We start from the raw sequence: 22,202 nt of genomic DNA on the forward strand, positions 1-22,202 counted from the left end.
TTTTTTATCTCAGTCCTGTCTGATCAACCCCTTATTTTGAGACTGTGACTCATGAAATAAGGTGACCCAGCCTTTAGAAAACATCATCTCTGCACATACTCTGCCAAACTCTGTTAAGCAACATAATTATGGAGAAGGTCTAAGATAAAGTAGAAATTAGGGGAAGCAAATTTTATTGCTGTAATGCAATTATACAATATTGGTCAGGAAACAACTCCATAGAGATAAATCAAGAACAATCAGAGCAATTGAAAGCCTTCAAGGAGGTGCTTCACATGGTTTCTAGAAAGGTATGCTGCCATAATGTAAAAAGATTTGGAAATCAAATGTAGAACCTTCTCAAGATGCATAGAGGTAAGGCAACAGAGTAAGGTTTATGTCACAAATTGAGAGCACAATGTTACCACCTCATGGAAGAGTGTATGGAGTCTGGTGCTGAAATTAAACGAGAATACATCAAAGTAAAGAGTATTCATGGAAAAAGTACTGGTAGGTAAAATCCAAAGAAAATCAAATATATCATTTACATGAAGAGCAAGGGGATAAGAGAGGAACATTATCGGTTATTATGGACCAAAAAGAAAAGCTCTGCATCAAGAGAGACACGGTTCACAGTGAATAATTTGTGGCTGTCTACATAGATCTTGATATTGCAGCTATAAGAGGACATATGTGAAAGGGAAGGCATATTAAGAGTTTTAGAATCTTTGAATATTAATAGTTTGCTAAACCTGGATGATACACATTCAAGGTTGCTTAAAAAAGCAGGGTAAGAAATTAAGGAGGCTCTGAATATAATTTCCTAATCCTAGGAGGGGTGCCAGAAGATTGGAAGACTGCTAATATTAAATATTTGCTTTGATATGACTGTGAGGAAAGGGAGAAAATGTCCAGCAAAAAACAAAGTGCTGATGGAGTTCAGTGGGTCAGGCAGCATCTGTGGAGGAAAATGGATGGACGATGTTCTGGATCGGGACTCTTCTTTAGTATGATCAAAATGTCCAATCTGGAGAGAAGCTTTTTCGGCCTTTGTTTGGTTGCATTTGGAGCCATTCTTGTCACGCCTCCCCCCCCCCCCCCCCCCCCCAACCCCCCCCCCCAACACAGGAAGAATGGGTAGACATTGTAAAGGGTGCTGAGGAAGTTTGGAATGATGTCTGGAATAGGGCATATTAGCACAAGGAGTGGTTGAACAGACGGATTATTTTCACTGGAACGCCGGATGTTGAGGGGAAACCTGATTGCAGTGTAAAAAAAAAAAGAGGTATAAATAGGTAGACAGTCATAATAATTTTCACAGATTGGAAATATCAAATATTAGAGGGCATAGCTTTAAGGTGAGAAGGGCAAAGTTTAAAGAAGATATGTGGGGCAAGTTTTTTATACAGAGGGTTGCTGAGCCCCTTGAACGTTCTGCCTGGGGTGCAGATATGATAGTGGCATCTAAGAGACGTTTGGTTAAGCACATGGATATGCAGGGAATGAAGGGATAAGGATTATGTGCAGGCAGGTAAGAGCTGGTCTTGATATTGTATTCAGCACGGATATAGTGGTCTGGAGAGCTTGTTCCTGTGTTGTCTTCTTCTATGTTCTAAATGAGGCCATGAGAAAATATAAATTATTATATTTGAAGTGAAGATAAACCTAAGAAAGGCATATAAACAAGAGAAAAGCAGAAGAGATCATAAGAAATATCCTTATACAGAGGGGGGGTAACTTGAATAATAAATGTGTAGGGAGGAATTGCAGATGCTGGTTTAAACTGAAGATCGACACAAAATGCTGGAGTAACTCAGCGGGACAGGCAGCATCTCTGGAGAGAAGCAATGAGTGATGTTTAGGGTCGGGACCCTTTTTCAGACTGCTAGTCTGAATCACTGGAATAATAAAATTAGCCATGAATGGGCAAGAGATGAGTGAAATATTTCTCAGGGCTGATTATATCAGATTTGCAAATGGTGGCGAATCAAAAGATCATATGGGGATAGACACTAAGGGAACAAGTTATTGCAAGGGTATGTGTTGATGGGATGAATATAGTACAACAAGAGAATTCGGATGACAGGTGAACTGATGAGAGTTAGTTACAAAGGGACATTGAACGCTCTCAATTAATAAGATGAGACAGTAAGGGTTTAGAAGGGACGAACTTTAATGGGATGGTGATAGTCCCGAAGAGGATGAGGGGATTTGCATGCTAATGAATGAGTATGGTTGGGGCAGCAATATCATGGGGTTAATGCCAAAAGGCAGTTTCCACTGACTTGAACTGCAGAACTAGGGGGCAAAGCCTCAGGATAAGGAATCATCTGTTGAGTGCTGAAATGAGGATACTTTATGTACCTGCAGCAGAGACATTATAAATTATAAATCGTTATAAATTATAAATCATTATAAATCGTGAGAGTTCTCAGATAGTTGTTGATGCTCTGCATTTGAGTATGTTGAAGGCTGAGTCTGATATTTTTTGTACAAAATATATGAAGAATGAATAGTAGTTTCACCATGTAGAAATTACAGCAGTGTTTATACATAGTTTCCCCATTTCAGGACACATGGCTTCACAGGTGTTTGTAATCGCTCAGGTGTTACAATGCCGCCTTAATGCAGGTTTCAGAGAGCTCTCAGCACCTAGTCTTTCCTCCAGTCTTTCCATCACCTTTGGAAACTTTTATTGCTGTTTATCACACGAGAACCAAAGTTGTGCCAATGAAAGTCAAAGAAGCCATTATGAGACTGAGAAACACGAATAAAACTGTTGGAGACATCAGCTAAACCTTAGGCTTACCAAAATCAATGTTTGGAACATCATTAAGAAGAAAGAGAGTACTGGTGAGTTTACTAATCGCAAAGGGACTGGCAGTTCCAAGGAAGACCTCCACAGCTGATGACAGAATTCTCTCTATAAAAAAGAAAAATCCCCAAACACCTGTCCGACAGATCAGAAACGGTCTTCAGGAGTCAGGTGTGGATTTGTCAATGACCACTGTCCGCAGAAGACTTCATGAACAGAAATACAGAGGCTACATTGCAAGATGCAAACCACTGGTTAGCTGCAAAAATAGGATGGCCAGGTTACAGTTTGCCAGGAAGTACTTAAAAGAGCAACCACAGTCCTGGAAAAAGGTCTTGTGGACAGATGAGATGAAGATTAACCTATATCAGAGTGATGGCAAGAGAAAAGTATGGAGGAGAGAAGGAACTGCCCAAGATCCAAAGCATCTGTGAAACATGGTGGTGGGTGTGTTATGGCCTGGGCATGTATGGCTGCTGAAGGTATTGGTTCACTTATCTTCATAAGAATGGTAGTAGCATAATGAATTTGCTGATGGTAGTAGCATAATGAATTCTGAAGTGTATAGACACATCCAATCTGCTCAAGTTCAAACAAATGCCTCAAAAATCATTGACTGGTGGTTCATTCTACAGCAAGACAATGATCCCAAACATACTGCTAAAGCAACAAAGGAGTTTTTTAAAGCTAAAATATGGTCAATTCTTGAGTGGCCAAGTCAATCATCCGATCTGAACCCAATTGAGCATGCCTTTTATATGCTGAAGAGAAAACTGAAGGGGATTAGCCCCAAAATCAGCATACACTAAAGATGGCTGCAATACAGGCCTGGCAGAGCATCACCAGGGAATCCACCCAGCAACTGGTGATGTCCATGAATTGTAGACTTCAAGCAGTCATTGCATGCAAAGGATATGCAACAAAATACTAAACATGACTACTTTCATTTACATGACATTTCTGTGTCCCAAACATCATGGTGTCCTGAAATGGGGGGACCATGTATACACACTGCTGTAATTTCTACATGGTGAAACCAAAATTTATTAAAACCTGACAATATGCACTTTAACCACATGTGATTTTTTTTCCTATTACAAATCTCAAATGTGTGTAGTACAGAGGCAAATAAATAAACAATGGGTCTTTGTCCCAACATTATGGAGGGCACTGTAGCAGCAAGTAAGAATTTCATTGTTTCGTTCATATCAAGTGCAAATGACAAATAGGTTCTTGAAACCTATAGTTGAATCTGCCTCTGCTGCTACCTCCAAGACTGCATTTCAGACACTTACGCCACTGGGAAAATGGAATCAATATATCCTTCATGGTTTTTAGGTATCATCATCCAATCAACTAATATTCTCTTATTCTAAGGGGAACAATTTCAATAATTAATCCACATAACTTGAATCATTTCAGTAAAACTACCCTGCATGCGCTCTGAGGCCTTTATACCTGTACAAAACTGTAACACCTTGAAATGGACACAATACTACAGATGAGGTGAAATTATTATTTGATAAAGATTAATTTGTTTTGTTCTTGCATTCCTTGTCAGCTTAAAGGCCGAGGATCCCATATGCTTTCTTAACCACTTCCTCAGCCAGATCTACTTCCGCTTCTATTAGTTGGATTTCTATGAATACATAATGAAGAAGTTACATTGAAACAATTAAGGTATTAAAGAATAAAGTTTTAATTCGACAGTGGGAGAATGGTGGGGAAGGTATGACAACACTCAAAAGAGCATGTTCTTAAAGACCTTTCAAGACGTCATGAGAAAACTAAAGAAAGGAGTTATGATTAATTAATAAGAATACTGAAGGCCCAAGTTTTAATGAAACAATGGAGATACTAAAAGAGTTACAAGGAGGTAATGGTAACTTATGATGTAATAGCATCATAAAATAATGTTACAATGATGCAATGAGCAGGATGGGATGAGAAAAATGAACCGGAAAAGATACCCAAGAATTACATAAGATGGGACAATGAGGGTTCATAAATAGACTAGTTGTGATGGGCCAACAAACATATAAAACGGACAAGTAACAATGGCATCAAGAGTGATAAAGGGATGTTCTTTGATGCAGATGAATAAAGAGGTGGCAGGTGGGATTGCATGAGAACAAAATGAACAATTTTTGATGCAGTTGTTTAGACACTGAATAGCCAAGTTACAATGGGACCGTGAGCAAAATAAAGGGATGCGTTATAATGGGATGGAAAGCACACTAAAGCACCAAATTACGATGCAATAGTGAGGAAACTAAAGGGATGTGTTATAATGGTAAATGAAGATAATGAGGCAATTACTTCTGAAGGGATTGCAAGGCCATTAAATTGACATACAGTGTGTACTAATGGAAGATATAAAACATTAGTGGGGGTTCTAATTAGACAAGTTTCAATGTGCAATGAGGGTACCAAAGGGGTGAGTTAAAATCGACAGGGAACATGCTGAAACAAAGAAGGATGCATTTTTATAAGGCTGAATGGCATTGTTGATCTATAATTTTGCTTCGAGAAAGCCTTCTGGTTTTTCGACTAATTACTGCCTGAATGTGAACAGCTAACTCAGCTCTCACCAAGATCAATCTTTCAGGATTATTGCTGTCATTAGTTTCTAATGAGTCCTCCTCATTGTTTAATAGTCAATGCAGTTTCCAGGTTCATTCTTCAGCCACTCAACATATCAGAGTTTTGAAATGTCTTAATTTCTTCATTGATTGCCCAATAGACAATAGACAATGGGTGCAGGAGGAGGCCATTCGGCCCTTCGAGCCAGCACCACCCATTCAATGTGATCATGGCTGATCATTCTCAATCAGTACCCCATTCCTGCCTTCTCCCCATACCCCCTGACTGCGCTATCCTTAAGAGCTCTATCTAGCTCTCTCTTGAATGCATTCAGAGACTTGGCCTCCACTGCCTTCTGAGGCAGTGAATTCCACAGATTTACAACTCTCTGACTGAAAAAGTTTTTCCTCATCTCCGTTCTAAATGGCCTACCCCTTATTCTTAAACTGTGGCCCCCCAAGTGACCCTGACACAGGCACGATCGAGGCTCCAGGTCTATTCCAGGGTTTGTGCTGAGATTGATGATACTTCCCGTTCTAGTATTTAGAGCATTTGATCTAGCAAGAGGATGTTTCAGCTATGGGTCTTAATTGAAATTATCCTGCCTTCATCCTGCCACAGGAGTAAACCTTGTCAGTATTTTTTTATTCTTATACAGGATATGAAAAGGGTCAGTGTTTATTTCTCACCCTGATTGCTGTTAAGATGATCATGATAAACTGCATTCTTGAACTATTATAGCCATATAATCCAGAATCTTATACAATGCTCATGGGAAGGGAATTGCAGGATTTGTGTCCAAAAAAGTAGTGAAACTATATTTCTAAGACAGTATAATGTATGATTTGGAAGGATACCTGCAGGTGTTGGTATTCACATTGAATTCTAATGGATTTGGTTCCCTCCTTCAAAAGAGGTGGTAAAAAACAGTACATGGTCTCAAATTCTTTTGATCGTTTTGTGATCTTGTCTTGGGTTGGTGAAAACTAAGGTGTGATGTTTTTCATAAAGTGTGGATTTTAAATTGTATGATGAACAGATTAAAATAGACTATTGTTGGTTATCAATGAGATCCAAGAGACATTCTTTTTTTCTGATCTCGACACATCAGGAGGACTCCCAATACTCAATAGCAATAGTGATTTCTTTAGATTTTTCTGCCTGAACTAAACCATCTAATGATATGAATCGCATGGGAAACAAACAAATGGTGAGTAACTGAGACCGAAAGACATGGACTAATCTTCGGAATATATGAACAAGAGTGGGCCACTCAGCCCCAAAACCTGTTTTTACCATTGTGTCAGATATTGGTTAAATTTTACCTCAGCTCCTTTTCCAAAGATCAATTATTAAAAATTCATTCATCTCAATCCTGAAAAATTCAATTGACACGAGGGAAGCACAGTGGCACAGCTGATGCCTCACAGCTCCAGAGACCCGATTTCAATTCTGACCTTGGGCGATGTCCGTGTGGAGTTGCACATTCTCCCTGTGATTGCATGGATTTCCTCTGGTTTCTTCCCACATTCCAAACACATATGGTTTTGTAGATTAATTAGTATCTACAAATTGTCCTTAATGTGTAGGGAATGGATGAGAAAGTGGGATAACATACAAGTGTGAAAGGGTGATTGGTAATCAATGTGATTTGGTGACTTGAAGGGCCTGATTCCATGCTGTATCTCTAAATTAAATTAAACCTCCAGATTTCATTTTGTTTTGTGCTGAAGAGAGGATGCACTTCTTCACTCACTTTTGCTGTAGTTTTGGTGGAAGAGACACTGAATGGTCAGAACATTTGTTCATGTTTTTCTGTGGTCCCTAAGCCAAAGCCACAAGCAATGGGTAGAGTGCTCTGCAAAAGTCCCTGCGACTCTCTCTTTACAATAGATTCCCTATCTCACTGCAGAATCACAGCAGTTCTCTGCTGCTAAATGTGTATCCCCACGGAGATATTGTCAGATTCATATTATCATAGGGTGAAGTTATTCTGGGAATATGGGAAAGTTACATTCAGTCGTGATGAAGCAGCTCAGATCTGACCATTCGGTTTCCGTTTCACGGAAATAAATATACAGAAGACATTAATAGTTATTTCGTAAATGAAGTGCAAAAATCTTAGATCCCAACAACCCATAAAATCCCCAAAATGGATGTGCTTTCTGTGGGGAAAAAAGGTTTCCCTGAAAGCAAAGGAGACCCTGATTTTAAACCAACTCACCCTGCTTTCATCAAAATCAACAGGATGCATCACTGGGGCACACTTACATTGGGCACAGTTATAACAGCTAAACTCCTTCAAGTAGGAGTCTGCAGAGTGGCTTCATGTTAGATTGTAAAGGAACCATGCCTCAACCAATGCTGGAGTGAAGGAATCATGCCTCAACAGCTTTTCTAACCACTTGTTGTGTACGGTTGTATTAAAACTCTGGTCGGTTGTGTGATTGTACTTTGGGATAATTTAAACTTTGGCTGATGGTATAAAATATTTAATCAACAATCTGTAAACACAGTTAATTTTCCTGTTGATTTCAAAGTTACAGTTACCTCCGTTATGTGCCTTTCCATTCGGCTCTCATACTTATCTGCTCATCCTGAAAGATGGTAGCACTGCTTGTTTTTTTTAACCAGGAGTGACTGTCATAAAAATAACCAACAGGAGTTAATGGATTGGTCCATCTGTACAAGGCAGAACATGTAAGAAATGTTAAATACCCTTTAAGAAATGTACTGTACTGACAGCGAGAGAACACTGGGAAAACTGTGTACCAGACGTTTCGCTTACACAGCAGTATCTTGATTCAAAATCTCACAGCTTTGTTTCTGGTGCGATAGCCCACACTCCAACAAATGTTAGTCTTTCAACATATCATCAGGTGTATAAATGCTGATTGAGTCAGGAAATGAGTATAAGTGATCGTCATGTTTAGTAGCTCTCACCTTGTAGTGAAGGATGTAATGTTATGATAATCAGATGACTACTGAGGGAAAGTGTCAAAAATGATTGTGCAAATTTCGTGATGCCGAAGATTTTGAATTTTGAAGGAGTTAAAGGTGAGTTTGGGACGATGTTGTCTGCAAAATTAGCCAAATTATGGAATATCTTTTTTGGGAAATTGATGTGTACATTAAAACTGCAGGAACGGAACAACTGGAGAGATGTACGTCTACATGGAGTGCAGAAAGGTGGGGGCAAGATGAGTAGTTATGGTTGAGTAATATGGGGAGATACAAAGTGGGATTGAGGAACATAAAATGAAAGTGGATATGTGGGGTTGATAGATACGGTTAAAAATGGGTGGAAAGTATTTGGCCCTCGTGCTGTACCTGACTAAATTCTCAAAATCTGCATGAACAAAGTGGCTGAATTCTCCAGATATCTTTGACCTCCTACTATTCTGATCCGAGGATCCCACCTGTTTTAAAATGACATCTAGAATACCAGTGCCCAAGACGAGCAAGCTGACATGCCTCAACAACTACCGACCAGTGGCTCTCACGTCCATTGTGATGAGTTGCGTTGAGGGGATGGTAATGTTACAAATCATCTGATGTCAACGTAATGACCTGGATCCACTTCAGTTCGCTTACTACCACAAAAGATTGATAGCAGCTACAACCTCTCCACTATGCTCAGGACCACTTGGACAACAGGAATACGCACATCAGGCTGTTGTTTATTGACTCCAGCTTGCCATTCCGCACCATCATCCCTTCCACAAACTCAGAAAAATGGGTCTCTGTTCCTCTCTATGCAACTGGATCCTTGTCTTCCTCATCAGCAGACCACAATCTGTACAAATTGGCAACAACACCTCCTCTTCACTGACAGTCCGCACAGGAAAATCCTCGCACTATGTACTCAGTTCCTGTTCCACTTCGTCTATACTCATGGCTATGTAGCCAGATATAGCTCCAATGTTAAATTCGGCAACATATTCGGGCAAAGATGACTCAGAGTACGGAGGGGAGATTGATTGGTGCCAAAACCATAATCGTACTCTCAATGTTAGCAAGACCAAGGACCTGTTTGTTAACTTCAGGAATGGAAAGCAGAGGGAGCATTCACTTAACTTTATCTTCACCTATCAGGATGGCAGTAGAGAAACTTGACAGCTTCAAGTGCCTGGGCGTATGCATCTCTGATGATCTGTCCTGGGGCCAGTACATTGATGCAATCACAAAGAAAGCTAACCAATGCCTCAACTTCCTTAGAGGTTTGAGAAGATTTGGCACGTCGCGGAATAATCTTATCAAACTAGTGGAGAGCATACAGGCTGGTTGCATCACGGCCTGGTTTGGAAATTCATATGCTCAAGTATAAAAGAGGCTGCAGAATGTGGTGGTCATTACCCACAACAGGTTCTGACCACTGCTTCATCAAAGGAATCCCCATGAAGCATTGCCTCAAAAAAGCAGTCAATATCATCAAAGACCCATACCACACTGGCCATTCTCTCTTCTTGCTGTTGCTATCAGGTAAAGGTACATGAGCCTGAGAACTGTTATCTTCAGGTTCAAGAACAGCTTCTTCCCATCAAGTTCTGGAACCACCTGCATAATCATAACCACAAACCTAATGCAACACCAAACCAATATAGACTTTACACTACTATGGGTGCTCTAAATATTTTGTTTTGTTGTCCTTTTATGTGCTGGAACAACTTGGAATAATTGATAACTCATTGTATATTTATTCTGTTGTTGCTGCATCTAATGTGCCTGTAAAGCTGCAGCAAGTAGAACTCTCATTAATCTGGTTCATATCAGGTCCAAATGACAAATAAAAACTATTGAATTGTGGGAGAAGTGGACAAGTGCATCCAAACAATGATCAAAATTTGCTGAAGTGGCGTTTAGTGATACGGGGAGAAAATTAATAGGATTGAAGAATGTGGAGAATCTGGGTTGCTTCAGTGGTATGATGTGAAGACGTATGGTTTTGAGGAATATGGGGAGAAAGTGAACAGGAATAGCAAGAAGGATGGGTTGGGGTGAGTAATATGTGAAGTGAATGGGTCGGATTGTAATACAGAGTGATGAATAGTTTGAGGAAAATGGTGAGAAAATGGTTTGATAGTGATGACAGAGGTTGTCAAATTAAGATAGGGTAATAGTGAGGAGGAGAGAGGGAGCTATGCATGTGCTGAGATGGTAAAGGTGATGTATAAAAGTGTTTCTTGGTCCACTGACATTTTTGTAAATAACTCAGCTTTTTAAATTTTAGGTTAGACCTTGAATATTGAGAAGGTCTGTTTTTACCATTGTATCAAACCTGCTCCTCCCTCACGCCCCAGAAAACTGGTTCTGGTGTGGATTTCACTGGACATGCCTCATGTCCACCCCTAGTGTACTAATTTCCCACTTCATTTTTGGTCAATTCTCAGTTTCCTACTTCATATTGAACCTTCACTCGCTTCCAACTTTTCACCTATTTCTTAATGTCCCATTTTGATGGCATTGCTTTGTTTTGGGTTTCAGCTCAACATCAATGGTCACTGGTAGCCCTTGTGGCCATGTTTACCCAAGTGGCCATGTTTCAAATGTGAGCATTGGCATGAATGCCGACAGGCTATTTGCCATTCCAGGCAACATCTCAGGTAAGCCTGATCCTGCCCTCCTCAGCATCCTGAAATGCCCGAAACAAGTCAGGGAAAGGATGTAAAACAGATATTGATCAGGCTGAGGAACCTGGATAATATTTTTCCTGCTTCTTAACCCATGGATCCTGAAGCAAACTGTGGATCCTGAGTGCAATGCTGGCTTGCAAACTTTGGCTTCCACTCCTTGTCTCCGAATCTCCAAGCAGGAGAGGCACATGTAAGGAGTGGGCCGTTGGGAATTCATAAAGTGCCACAATTCTACAGAGTGGGACACACAGTTGGTTTTGTTAAATCCTCCTGATAAGTAATGTCTCACTTCAATTGTCACTACGTCTCTTATACAGGTATCTGTCACCTCTTAAAGTCTCAACTCTCGTTTCCAATTTCAATTGACTCTTCGGTCCTCTTTTCCATTATTCACGTACTGTAATTTATTTTTGTCTCATTTTCTTGTTTGAGTTTCAGTCTTTATTCTATACATAATCTCATTTTAAATTAACTTCCTTTCTGTTGGAAAGGTTCCTTGTTATAACATTTCAGATCCTCAAGATTTTGGGTAACTCATCCAGTATCCTGGTAAAGCACAGGAAAGGTAGGAAAATATCTTTCTGCTATCCCATCAAACACTCTTGCACTATGTACAATACAAATTAGGGATAGAGTAAACTTTCTTTACACTGTACTATGTATTCAGGTCTCAACCTCAGAATAGTTTCTGTATTGCTGAGTGCATTTAAAAAAAAATCCATATAGGAAATCCCTTTCTAATCTTGGCCTGAAAGGTTAACTCTGTTTCTCAATTGATGCTGTCTGACCTGCTGAATATTTCTAGCATTTTCTTTTTCCTTTTTGTTGAAGTGAAGTTACAGAGTAAAACTGCTCATTTAGTTTTAAATAATAAAGAATTAAGTGTAATTTTGTGGCATAGGGTAGTGACCAAATTGAACTGGGTTAAAATAATGATAATGACTGCAAAAAAGAAATATTAGTTTTGTTGATCTGTTTGACTGAATTCGTCTATTGGAGTCAATTAACACAAACTAAACTGGCGTTGCTACCCAATTCCTGTCTCAATTTTCTCAATCTGATTTTACTCTCTCTTGCCCATACCCTTTAATCATTTTCTTCTTTGAGTTTCCTTTTTAATAATGGTTCCTTTAATTTAAAAAAATACTAATCATTGGTTCTGGATCAGGAAATAACTGACTTTCTCTTTCTCAGTTTGTTACCCAAGAATAGATGAAAATAGGAGAACAATGTTTTCCAATTGCTTTGGACCCTCAGACGAGCCTATTTGATCTTGCGCAATCAAAAAAATCCCTGACATATCCTTGGCACCCACTGCCACAGCTGAATATTAACAAAAGAAGATGTCAACATATCTTTGTAATATTTACTGATCGATAAGATTGGCAATCTCCCTTTCACAATTCTTTCCTAATCTGCTGCCTTGGAGAATAGATAAACTTCCTTCAGTAATGTCTCATTTATAACACCGATCTGCGATGTAATGAATTGCAGTGTTACAAACATTTCCAGAGCATCTGTGAAAACAAATATATAAATGTGCAACAGTAATATTGAACCTAATTCATGAGCGATAGTCTGCGGCAGTATTCATGAGTGAGTGTGAATGTGAATGTGGGAGGATGAGACAATGCCTCAGCAAATTTGTGTAGACTGAGGCGAATGAAAAATATTATGTTTACATGTGTGCTTAACTATGAACATGTGTATGCTGTGGTTTCTTGGTACCCTTTTGGAATAGCACAGTTTGAAAAGCAACTTCTTAAAATTCTGGTAACGCTCAAAGGTTCAGTACATTTCAATAAAGGGTATCTACACAGTGAAAGGGTCATATTGATTCTTTAGTTTGTCCCACCACTGTACATAAAATTAAAAAATATGTCCAACATTACCATGGTTTGGGACTGACCCGCAGCTGAGTAGCGCTGCTTTCAAATGGTATGGTTAGGTAAAGGCGACTTCAAAACCTGATTGCCGGTGATGTGGGTCTAAAGCAGTCATATGGATACACGTCAGCCGTGTGAGTCTAATCCATGGATTTCTGCTTAAATCTGTTGCTATGACAACAAAAATAAATTTTTCATCCATAAGTTTATGGATGAATAATGAGTTAAAAGCGCTAAAATGTCCAAGTTTCCTTACTCCTACCATGTCGCAAAAGCCTGAAAACTCTTATCTTGATTATTACCATGTGCAAGAGAAAGAGGGAAAATTAAATCTTAATAATCAAGTTATTTGGAAGATTCAATTTAACATTTTCTTATAGTAGTATATGTATATAGTTCTAGCAAAATTGAAACATAAAAACATTTTAATATTATTTTTGTTCAAATATATAATTGGTAAAAAGATGAGTATTCTTTGTTGATGGACTAGATCCAGGATGTTTCCCTATATCTCAAACTAGCACTTGGAGGGGAAGCTTCTCTGATTTGTTTTCTTATTTTTAATTGAACATAGAACCCTTCCTCCTGCCTCAGAATATAGGGGACTTTGAAATAAAATTGTACAATTCCAAAAACACTGGGTTTGATTTACTTTTAAACATTCTCCTGAAGATAACACAACTCATCCAAAGTCCGAAGGGAATTTCTGATTGCTTCTGGTTTATGCAAAAATTTGCAGTCTAAAAGAAGAAAGCCAGAGAATCCCTTCCCAAGCAACTGTTATTCAAAGGCAACGGAATGAAATATTTGCAGATTTTTTTTTCTCGTTTATCTTTTTCTACGAAAACAAAAAATTGTGATTCTCATTTGAACCTTGGTCGAGCTTCAGTGGGAACAACACCAAGCAACATCCCATAATATTCATGCAACATTAACCATAGCAACGCCACTCAGATTTAGCTCTGCCCTTTTCCACCATTCAGTGCAGTGTAATGTTTTTCTTTTTTAAAAAATAACCCCTCCTCCTCTCCTTGAAGACCCAGACCAGTTGAGACCCGCCCTACCCTCCCAATTTCCCATCTCCCCCACCAGTCAAGCTAGCTATCAATAAAATGTTTTAAAGCACGTTCAATGTTCATTCGATGACCCACTCTTGTAACTCCAAGTTCCACATAGTCTTCTTTTGTCAAGGCAGGTAGATGAGAGCCTTCAATCTCATTATGTAAGAAGCTCTCTCTGTGTTCCGATAGGTTAAGACTGTCGAGCCAGTCTGCTACGTCATACTTGTTCCACATCACCATAGGCTTTTGGCAGAAGGGTTTGGGGGGGAGTAAAGAATGCATGGGGATACCAGATGGAGATGGGGATCGGCTACGGGCACTAGAACTCCGCACCACAAACCGCACCTCCTTGGGCTCATGAGGAATGTTGAGGCTAGAAGATTTCAGGATGGTGGGAGGGGTCTGTGTCGGGGTGGAGAGTGGCGAGGGCCTTGGTGAACTGATGCCGGCTTCTGTCCTTGAATCGATGCCAGGTTTCCCAGGACTAGGAGCCCTTCGGGTAACTGGGTGCCTGGAGCCAGGACGGATGGTGAATGTTGCCCCGAAGCTCCGCTGGGATATCGTGTTCAGCTCTCCTAAACTACTGAACAGTCTGTAAACAAAAAGAGAAAATAGAGAATTAGGAGTTGGTATCCTGGGGTTCACCTTAGTGACTTACCCAAGGCAACATGCTCAAGTTTGAACATCCATCAGGCTACACCATGATGTTGCCTTCACTGTTTCACTATCCCGTATGAGGAAACTTTCACAGGATTTTCACATTTGTCAGAAAACACCTGCTAAAGAGAGCTTGAATTTGAAGTCCTACCTGGAAATACAGAACTTCTTTATCCAAAAAACATGTTGATGTCAATAGATCTTTGCTGCACAAGTGTATTAAGGGATATGGCGCAGGATGTCTGAGCTGGGAGTATCTAAGTGTGGAAAAAAAGTGACTATAGTTGACTGACTGGGTTTGGCAATGGGCATGTTCTTGTTAATAGGATATGGACACTGCTGGCAAGGACAGCATTTATTGTCCATCCTTATACGCCTCTTGGAACTGGATGACTTGCTGGGCCATTTCAGAAAGCAATCAACAGGTAATCACATTGGGAGGGTGGGGGGACTGGAGTCACATATAGGTAGATATCTTTCCCTGATGGGGTGAATCTGATGGGTTTTTAAACATCAATCAAGTCATTTAATAGTTACAATGTTTGGCAGATGATCACTTGCAGCATATTTATTTAAATTTAAGTTCCCCCATTGTCCCAGTAGGATATGTAATCATGGTCCTGACTCAATAGTTCATACTTGCAAATATAAATACAATATCTTAACCATGATGCTGCTGTGTAAAAATGTAGGGCTGTTGAATGTGAAGGCAGTTTGAGAAGTGGGAAATTGGGCACGGTATGTCATGGGTAGGGGTGCACCAGTTATGTGAGTTTAGTGAAAATGGGGACAGTCAGCAATGGAAATGTTTGAGTGTGGAAAGTTTGAGTGCGGAGTTTTGAATGTTGTGGAGGTTTGTGAGCGATTGTGTTAGTTTGATTTGTGAGGTGCATTGTGTGAAAGACTGTGTTAGTGGGGAGATATAGATACTAGGTTTAAGGAATCTGATGTTAGAGCTAATTTTAGGGGATTAGTTTGTGGAAGATAAGCATGGATCCTTACCATTTAAAATGTGATCAAGGAAGATCCAAACATCTGACATGTTAAAACTTAATTTAGTGTATAGTCACCTTTTTCACACACCATTTAATCCTCACCTCACTGCATATCCATCCAAGAGAACAGTCAAATGAGATGATTGACTTCTGAACTCCTTAAAGAATACAGGAGAGTATTTAGTGAGGCTGATGACTAGAAAAGGATTATGTCCAAATCAGTTTGCTTTCCCCAACGATCATATTTCAAGATTGAGGAGATTGTCATCAAACGTTCAGGATATTGTGCCAAACATTCTGAGTCCATTTTATCCATTCACTTCCACTTTATGTTTTCGTGTTATTTTAAAGAGACTAAACACTAATACTTAGTATATCCTGCTAGAATTCATGCTAGAATAATGCATTCAACACACGCACATCCAATAATTCAAGCTTTGTACTCAGTACTCACAAGTACAGCTAAAATATATAAATGTTCAAATTCATAGAGGGGGCACTGCACAACTATCCACCTATTTATCTATATCTTCTTGATGATTATTAGTTATTTTATTTCACTAATTGACAATATTGCATAAAACCCCAAAATGTTTGAGAGAAAATTTCACTCCTCAAACATTTATACTTGGTTGAGACCTTGATTAGAATCACATTTATGTTAAAAAATAAGATGCTCATTAGTGTTAAAGTACAATAATAATGTTGTTTCATGCTTGAGATATTAGAGTTAACTTTTGACCAATATGGGGAAATTGTCTGACTTTGTGTGGATTTCCCAATTTTACCTTTTGACTGAAAATCAATGCCAGTTTGTATTCAGAAAATGATCCCCAAATCGAAAAAAAAGTCAGTCATATTAATACTACTTGAGATAAAAGATGGATGTTTGAATCTGGGAAAATAAGATTTTGCCAGTGATCTAATTACTTCTAGGTTACTAAAAGGTGAACAGATGGAAGGAATGAATTAATGAGTCAGAATGCCAGTGATGCTTCCACCATACAAATAAAAAAAATGCAATGGGTTTGACCTCCTCCAAGTCCCAACTAATGTACAGTTCTTTTTAACAGATGTTGATATAATCTGTCTAATTTTCTAGCACGAACAGGTCTAAAGTGCGGATCTCACATGTATAAGCTTTGTTTCTTTGAACTTATGAAAATGCTTAACATGCTAATCAAAAGTGTCATCAAACCTTTCCAGGCCGGATGCGGCAATACTTGGAGAATAAAATTCACTCTGCAATGTCTTAAAAAATCACTCGAAGGGCAAGTATGGAAAGAATAGGTACAGAATAAAGCTATTTTGCAAAATATGTCAGTGACAGAGTAATGGAAGGGAGATTCCAGGTGTGGTAGCGAGTTTGTAGTAAATGTCCGTCACTAGTTTTTCTCCTGTGATGGAGATGGTGAGGTCCAGAAACGGGAGGGAGATGTCAGAGATAGTCCAGGTACTTGTAATGGTTTGATCTTAAGTATATATTAACTATCCTCCTCTTGATCCAACCAGAGAGTGGAACCAGAGGCTGACTGACTTGGTGGAGGGCAGCCCATGGCTCACAAAGAAAAAAAAATACACAAAACACACACACACACGCCATGCACATACACACATACATCTACACACGCACAAAAGGAGCAGTCAATATTTCAACTTCACCAAGGGGTGCATTCACAGTTTATGGTAGAGCAAAATTAAATGAATCTAGACAAAATAAAATCTAAGTAGGGAATTTTGATGTGGTGAATGGTTGTGAGCACTTACACAATTTGCTCACCCTCCTGAGGCTCGAGGTGATTCTAGACAGAGCACCACAACGCATGCACAGTGAGCGGAAAAAAAGAGGCAATGAGAGAGAAATGTTAGCATCAATCCATGAATATGACTGGACATTTCCACTACAACCACTAACAGTAAACATTTTCCATAATAGACTTGCTTCACATCACTTCAGATTCTGAGACTCGACTCCCCTTCCTGCCAATCCCTTGGTTGCAATGCCCCACAAAGACTTGCAATAATCAGCCTGTAGTGGGTTTAGTCCTAACTCAGAATGTGATGTAAGAGCGATTTAAATAACTGAGCGACTGCAGGGATTTATGAACTTTAACTCAATCTGGTGTGTTATCTTCCAGTGCAATACTCTGTTCAGGGAATGGAAGGTTATGATGGGATTTAAAAAAATTGAACTAATTGCTGTGTGAAGAACTCTCTGTTGAATTCTTTACAGGCCAAAAAAATCTAGGTTTTAGAATTTGCAGTAACTTCTCAGGTGGTCACGTGTCAACGTTATTGCTATGGAGGCCACGTCCTAGATATATGCCTTATGTTAATTTTATATGCCAGGTTTTTGAATTCTCCTGCCGAGGAAACTTGATTGCAGTGGTTTTGAACTGTATTCACCCAGTTGTCACTTAAAATTTTGAATTTGAAGACAGTATATTCCATCACAGAGTTTGCCAGGTTCTGGAATTGACTTTAGAGATTGAAGGACATTTGTATTGAAAACAAACAGAACAGCTTCAAATCAATTGTAAAGAGAATACGGGAATGCAGAGGCCTAGCCAATCACATGAAAATGGCACAGCACGTTGTCAAAAGGATGTCAAAAAAAGAGATGGCATCCTGAACTTTATAAATAGAAGCAGAGTACAAAAGCAGTATATTATGCTGTACCTTCATAATTCATTAGTTAACCACCTCGTGGTGTTTTGTGCCCATTAATGAACACCATATGGTCAAGGCCTCGAGAGGGTACAGAGGATATTTATACAATAGAGCAAGGGATGTGTGACTTCAGTTATATTGAAGGACTGGATTAGTGTTGTTGACTTTTGAGAGTTAATAGGAGATTTTTACAAATTAATGTCACATTATGAACATTTTAGTTTTTGACTTAGTTTAGTTCCAACTTAAGTTGCACTCATAAGCCCAACAGGATGCCTATATTCCTGTGCCTTGAGTTGTGGGCAGGTAGAGATAAGATTCATAGCCTAGTGCCTGAATTGAATGCATAAATGAGGGAAGGAGAGAATCATAACAAGGATTCTGCTGACAATGAAGCAATCAATAAGCTAGCAGGGGATTGGAGAGCAAGACCTCAGTCGAGGGCTTCAAAGAATGTGAGAAAGGGTAACTGGACCACATTGGTGGATTGTGGTATTTTGACCAATATTAGGAGGATGGAGTGTGATTAGCAGTGTGAAGCTGAGCGCCGAAATGATTACGGGAAGTTCTAACCCAATTATTTGTTTTGGATGTCCCTGGAAATGGACTTTCAGGGGGACATCGGCCAAACTTCCCTGCGATGGTCTGACAGAGCAATGCCTCCTGAGTGACATCATGCCATGTGTTCAAAAGCAAACATTATGTCAGTGGCACAAGAGTGACTAGCTCTCAAAACTGTCTTGTTGAAGTTCCCAAAAAAATGTGACATTCAGTTGGATCTCTCAGCAACATTTTCATGGCAGAAGAGTTGATCATGAGAAGGAGCAGATTTAGGAGAATTCATGAGGGAATCAGAGAGAGGACGATAAGTTTTTCCAAGCAGAAAATTATTACAATCTGAAATGCAATGTTTGTAAAAGTGTTGGAAGAGGTTTCCCATAGAAGTTTTTCAAAGGGGAACTGGTTCCATAATTGCAAAGGAAAAAACATTGCAGAGCTAAAAATAAAGAGGAGGGAATTGATATTAACTGAATAGTTTATTTGATATCATGGCCAAATTATTTTCTTTTATACTTTTTGATCATGTGAAAGCTTGGAAATATATACAAAGAATTAATACATAATTTACTTGGGACATATTTCTGGGCTCAGAGTGAGGAATCGGGACAATAAGTCACATCCAAGAATATTTAGTTTCTTCATTCGTGTATACCTCAAATTCTGTTGCACTTGTACATCATATTCTATTGTACCTAAAATAGATGGTATTGTTTTATACCTAAAATAGCTGGTATTGTAGATAGTGAAGATGGTTATCAAGAATTACAACAGGATCTTGAGCAGCTGGTCAAGTGGACAAGGACTGGCTAATGGTGTTTAATTCACATAGGTTTTTGCATAGGTGATGTATTTGGTTAGTTGAACTAGGCAGACCTTCACAGTGAAAGGTAGGGCCCTGTGGAGAGTTGTAAAGCACAGGGTTCAGGAAGTAGAAGTACATAATTCTTTGAAAGTGGTGTTTCAGGTCGATAGGGTGGTGAAGAGGCTTTTGGCACGCCGGCCATCTGTCAGCGAATTGAGTATAGAGGTTGAAAAGTTATGTTATTATTGTACAAGATGTTGGTGAGGCCGCACCTAGAGTATTGTGTTCAGTTTTGGACACCCTGCCAAAAGAAAGATGCCATTAAGCTGGAAAGGGCACAGAGAAGGTTTACATGGATGTTGCCAGAACTCAAGGGTCTGAGCTTTGGGGAGAGATTTTGCAGGCTAGGACTTTATTCCTTGGAGCGCAGGAGATTGAGTGGCCATCTTATAGACATAAATAAAATCATGAAGGGAATAGATAGGGTGAATGCATAGTCTTTTACCCTGGATGGGGGAATCAAAACCAGAGGACATAGGCTTAAGGTGAGAGGGGAAAGATTTAATAGGCTGGCTTTTTCATACAGAGGAATGTGCTACCAGAGGAAGTAGTTGAGGCAGGTACAAGAGCAACATTTAAAATCCATTTGGACAGGTACATGGATAGGAAAGGTTTAGAGAGGTATGGGCTAAATGCGGGTAAATAGGACTCGCTAAGATGGGGCATCTTGGTTGACATGGATAAGTTGGACCTACGTGCCAGTTTCCATGCTGTATGTCTCTAGTCGAACAATGTGCCTTAGTTTTCAGAAACAAGCAGGGCATTTCAAGCTAAATGTTGTGCAGCTGCAACTATTGGGAAATGCAATTAAAGTATTTAATTGAAATCCTGCCGTAAACCACACGATTCATCGACTAATATGCAAGTAGTTCTTTGAATGGGAACTTAGTATGGCAATATAAATGGCATTGAAGTAATGGAGATTCTCACAGAATTTCCACTGCACAGACGGTCATTTAGCCTAAAATTCGTAATCAGTTCAGGCTCTTTGCATCCTGTCAGTTCCATTTCTCGAGATGTTTCTTCAAATGCCAATTGAATTCTATTTTGAAAGCTCTCAGTGAATCTATTGCAGTGAGTTCCAGATCATAACCACTCGTGTTGAAAACGTTTCTCACTATATCTTTTCCCATTACTTTAAACAAATGCCTCTGGCTCTTGAACAATCTACTAATTGGAAAGGCTTATTCAAAACCATCATGATTCTTGTATAGGTTTGCATAATCCACTCTTAACCAATGTTTCAGAACAAATCGAGCATTTCCAGTGTAATCTTGAAGCTGAGATCCCTCAGGCTGGAACTTTCTAGTAAATCTTTTTTGTGTTGTCTAAAAACGTTCATGTCTTCCCTAAAATACAGTGACTGGAAGTAAATGCAGAATTGCCATTATGGCTTATTAAGTGTTTTAATGTGGTTCAATATAAGCATCAGATTTAAGTACTCTAAGGTTCTCTGAAATCCCAATCCCATTTGTTTTATTAAACATTTGATCAATATATCATGCTACTTTCAAAAATGTACACAATCCCTTTGGAATTGTGCTATTTAGTTGATACTGTCTGTCTTTGTTTTTTCAAGTAAAATGCTCTATAGAAGAACAAATTAAACAGTTTACTTTTATTTGTAAGAAAGACTTCTAACACTAACAAAACTCTTTACAAATTAAGGAATTAATTTTCCATCCATTCATCCGGCACACTATGGCATTGACAACTGTCAAAACTGTTTTAACTTTGTGCCTGGCACTAAGTTGGACCATGTAGCCCATGTAACACAGGGAATCCAAATATGTTGGTTTCAGCAGTTGAATACCAAGTACTGTTTCCAATGTGTTGATGTTAAAAAAAGTAGTTGAGATCTGAAGAAATTTTGAAACAAGTCTAATTTGATCCTAAAATTCTGTGGTGGCAAATGAGACAATGTTAGCAGCCAAAACTCTTAAACAGCCAAAGCCATGGTATGTTCTCGGTGAATGGTGCATCCCATAAAGAGAAGGTCATGCTAAACATTTCACACACAGATGCAAATAGTTACACATTAAAATGGAAGGATTTATGTAAAGATTTACTACTCAATAAACAAATCTCAAATATATTACCAGCCGTTCCTTTTCCACCACTTATGTTGAAGTTTAATTTCTTTCAGATGAACCATTATCAAGATGATGGCCATGATTGTGATGAGATATGTGACATTATCATTTAATCAGTATCTTTATTATTTTTTTAAAACTGAATTCAGTATCTTTGGCTTAATATGCAGCAAAATCATTAATACCTGTTCTAACTTGGGATCAGTTGCACCCTGCCCTCCCTTTGTAGTTGGTAGATTTTTGCTCCACATCACTGAATTTGGAGAATGCCATTCAGGGCCTTGCCTGATCTGGGTTACTGACTGCACTGTGCACAGATCAATGCCATTCAAGGTCATTCTCAGTTGTGAATTATTTAACTATCACACGAATCATTGCTGTTCTTTGTTTAAGTGAAGACCCAGTAA

The 22,202-nt window shown here is 39.1% G+C and overlaps 1 protein-coding gene across 8 annotated transcripts in view; it reads right to left on the reverse strand.

Annotated features, from left to right (window-relative positions):
* Positions 1–1,104: 1,104 nt before the first annotated feature.
* The window catches only part of shank3a (SH3 and multiple ankyrin repeat domains 3a), a 557,029-nt gene continuing 535,931 nt past the window's right edge, over positions 1,105–22,202 (reverse strand). For 6 of the 8 annotated variants that reach the window (XM_078419606.1, XM_078419609.1, XM_078419607.1 and 3 more), the window contains one exon: positions 1,105–14,549. In XM_078419606.1, the coding sequence (XP_078275732.1) occupies positions 13,994–14,549 (556 nt within the window). In that variant the 3' untranslated portion in view covers positions 1,105–13,993. Of the gene's footprint in view, positions 14,550–15,711; positions 15,768–17,376; positions 17,412–22,202 lie in introns of those variants that run through there. The other 2 variants (XM_078419611.1, XM_078419610.1) reach the window with 2 other exon arrangements.

This window comes from Rhinoraja longicauda, chromosome 23 (assembly GCF_053455715.1).
Source record: "Rhinoraja longicauda isolate Sanriku21f chromosome 23, sRhiLon1.1, whole genome shotgun sequence".
In the NCBI taxonomy this organism is placed as follows: Eukaryota; Metazoa; Chordata; class Chondrichthyes; order Rajiformes; family Arhynchobatidae; genus Rhinoraja; species Rhinoraja longicauda.